Genomic DNA, 2,008 nt, shown 5'->3' on the forward strand with positions numbered 1-2,008 from the left:
GATGATTGAAGCACCCAGCAGTGCGGAATATCAAGGAAGGATGATGCGGGCGCTGCACTGTTGCAGCTGCGCCTCGCATGCGTGTTGTCTGAGCAGTCTTGTGCAATGCAATGCTTGCCGTCAAGCGGCCCTTTTTACGGCCCACGGATGCATGCAGTTGTCCACAACACGGCACAGTCATAAGCGCATCAGAAACGCCTAAGGCTTTGGCAGACCGCACAGGAGCCGGCATCGCGCGGTGGAGCGGATTGAGAGGGCAGGCTCTGTTCGGAGCTGGCCCTGCTGCAGAGCACGCATCCAGCGCTAAAGCCGCGGAGCGTCGCCGCCACCCAGTGGCCTTGCTGGCCCCCTACGCGCTGCCCCGCTACTTGCTGCCCCGCCCACCGTGGCTGCCGCGGCCGCCGCCGCCGCCGCCGCCGCCCCTGCCCTCCTCGTTCCTCAGCCCTGAGCCGCCGTAGTACCGGCCGTAGCGCCCAAACCCCCCGCCCCAGCCGCCGGTGCCGAACGCCGAGTAGCGCGAGGTGATGGAGTTGATGTAGTCTTCGCTGTAGGTTGACGCCGCGCCCTGCTGCGCAAGACCGGCCTCCAGCTGGGCGCCGCCGCCCAGCTTGGCAAAGCCGTTGTACGTGGGGAGCGAGCCGATGCCGAAGCCCTGCCAGCCGTCGGAGACCTGAAGCAGCTTCCGGGCAGCTTGAAGGCGGACCGGCTTCGCGGCTTGGACGGCCACGCAGAGTGCTGCATGTGGCCGGGAGAGGAGGGGTTGTTTCGGGTGAAGGGTGGGAGGTGGGAGATGAGGAGAGACAGGGCGCGCGGAGAGGCGGGAACGCCGGCCGCGGCGCGTGCGGCGGTGCCTTGAGCATGCTGCGTTGTGACGTGACAGTGTCCGGCGGTGGTAGCCGCGCGTCAGCTGGCAGGGGCCCTCTGAGCCTGCGCCGGCAAAGAAACCGCTCCCAGGTGGTAGAGGGGCCAACAGAGCGCCCACGCCCGTAGGGGGCACTAGACACGAGGACTCTTTCAGCCAATCCCCCCATGGCGCCACCCAATGGCATTATTTGCTCACCGGACGCAGCCAGCAGCGCGGCGAGGGCCACGGCTGTGCGGGTGCGATGAGCGGCACGGGGCGCCATGGCGACAATCACGGACTCTGTGGGAGGCGCAGCCTTGGCTTGGGCACGGTCCTGAGAATGCGAGAAGAATAGAACAAATGTTGAGATAACCTTTCATGTGTTTTGTCTAGCCGTAGACGCCGATCGCTTTGCGGTAGCCCTCACCTGTCGAGCGCAGTCCACGAAAGCGGCTTTGCACGAGCTAAGCTGATGTGATCCTAGTCTTTAGAGACCCTGAAATGCGGTTGACTTGACAATGCTGGAGAATTTGAGCTGAACCTTCAAGCCGGGAACTGAAGAGCCAGGGTTGCTGCCAAGTCAGCAAGAGCAGTATGCTGACCTGACAAGCGCCGGTCAGCGCTTTTGAGGTGTAAATCCACCAAGAAGAAGGGATTGTTACAGCACTGGTTTGGTGGTACAGCAGGGCTTGCCCGTGACAATGTCGCCAGAGCCCAAAAGGGTGCAAAGGGTACGGGCCCCCAGATTGCGCCAGACTGTAGGGCGCTCTGCACCCTCCAAAACAGCAACCAGCAAGAAAAGGGATGTCGACAAAAATCCAGCCCACGCCTGACGACGACGTGGGCACAGCCATGCTTGTGAGGGCCAGCCGCTCAGCCAGGCGCCGCCTAGTGGGCAGCGTCCGAATCGGTCAGCCTCTGCCCCCGGGGCTTCCGCCCGTTGAGGCCGTGCCCAGTGCCGTTAAGGCCGTGCGTCCCGTTCAGCGACTGCGGCGGCCCCGCAAGCGGCTGGGCCCCGGGCTGCCGCTGCGGCTGCTGCCGCCGCTGCCGCTGCTGCTGTTGCTGCTGAGGTTGCTGCTGAGGTTGCTGCTGCCTGACTGCTATGGGCGACCGCACAACCTGCCGCTGCGTCGTAGCGCCCGCCGCCCCCGCAAGCTGCTGCGC

General features: G+C 64.8%; 2 protein-coding genes across 2 annotated transcripts; both read right to left on the reverse strand.

Annotated features, from left to right (window-relative positions):
• Positions 1-364: 364 nt before the first annotated feature.
• MNEG_15889 (hypothetical protein) lies at positions 365-1,127 on the reverse strand (the record flags this gene model as incomplete). Its single annotated transcript, XM_014035639.1, has 2 exons — positions 365-735; positions 1,061-1,127. The coding sequence occupies 2 exons, from the start codon at positions 1,125-1,127 to the stop codon at positions 365-367; spliced, it is 438 nt and encodes a 145-aa protein (XP_013891093.1).
• Positions 1,128-1,732: 605 nt separating this feature from the next.
• Positions 1,733-1,999, reverse strand: MNEG_15890 (hypothetical protein; the record flags this gene model as incomplete). The annotated part of the gene is made up of 1 exon (XM_014035640.1): positions 1,733-1,999. A coding segment is annotated over one exon (267 nt), but the record flags the coding sequence as incomplete, so codon positions are not given.
• Positions 2,000-2,008: the final 9 nt, after the last annotated feature.

This window comes from Monoraphidium neglectum (assembly GCF_000611645.1).
Source record: "Monoraphidium neglectum strain SAG 48.87 unplaced genomic scaffold scaffold05766, whole genome shotgun sequence".
NCBI classification, from domain to species: Eukaryota; Viridiplantae; Chlorophyta; class Chlorophyceae; order Sphaeropleales; family Selenastraceae; genus Monoraphidium; species Monoraphidium neglectum.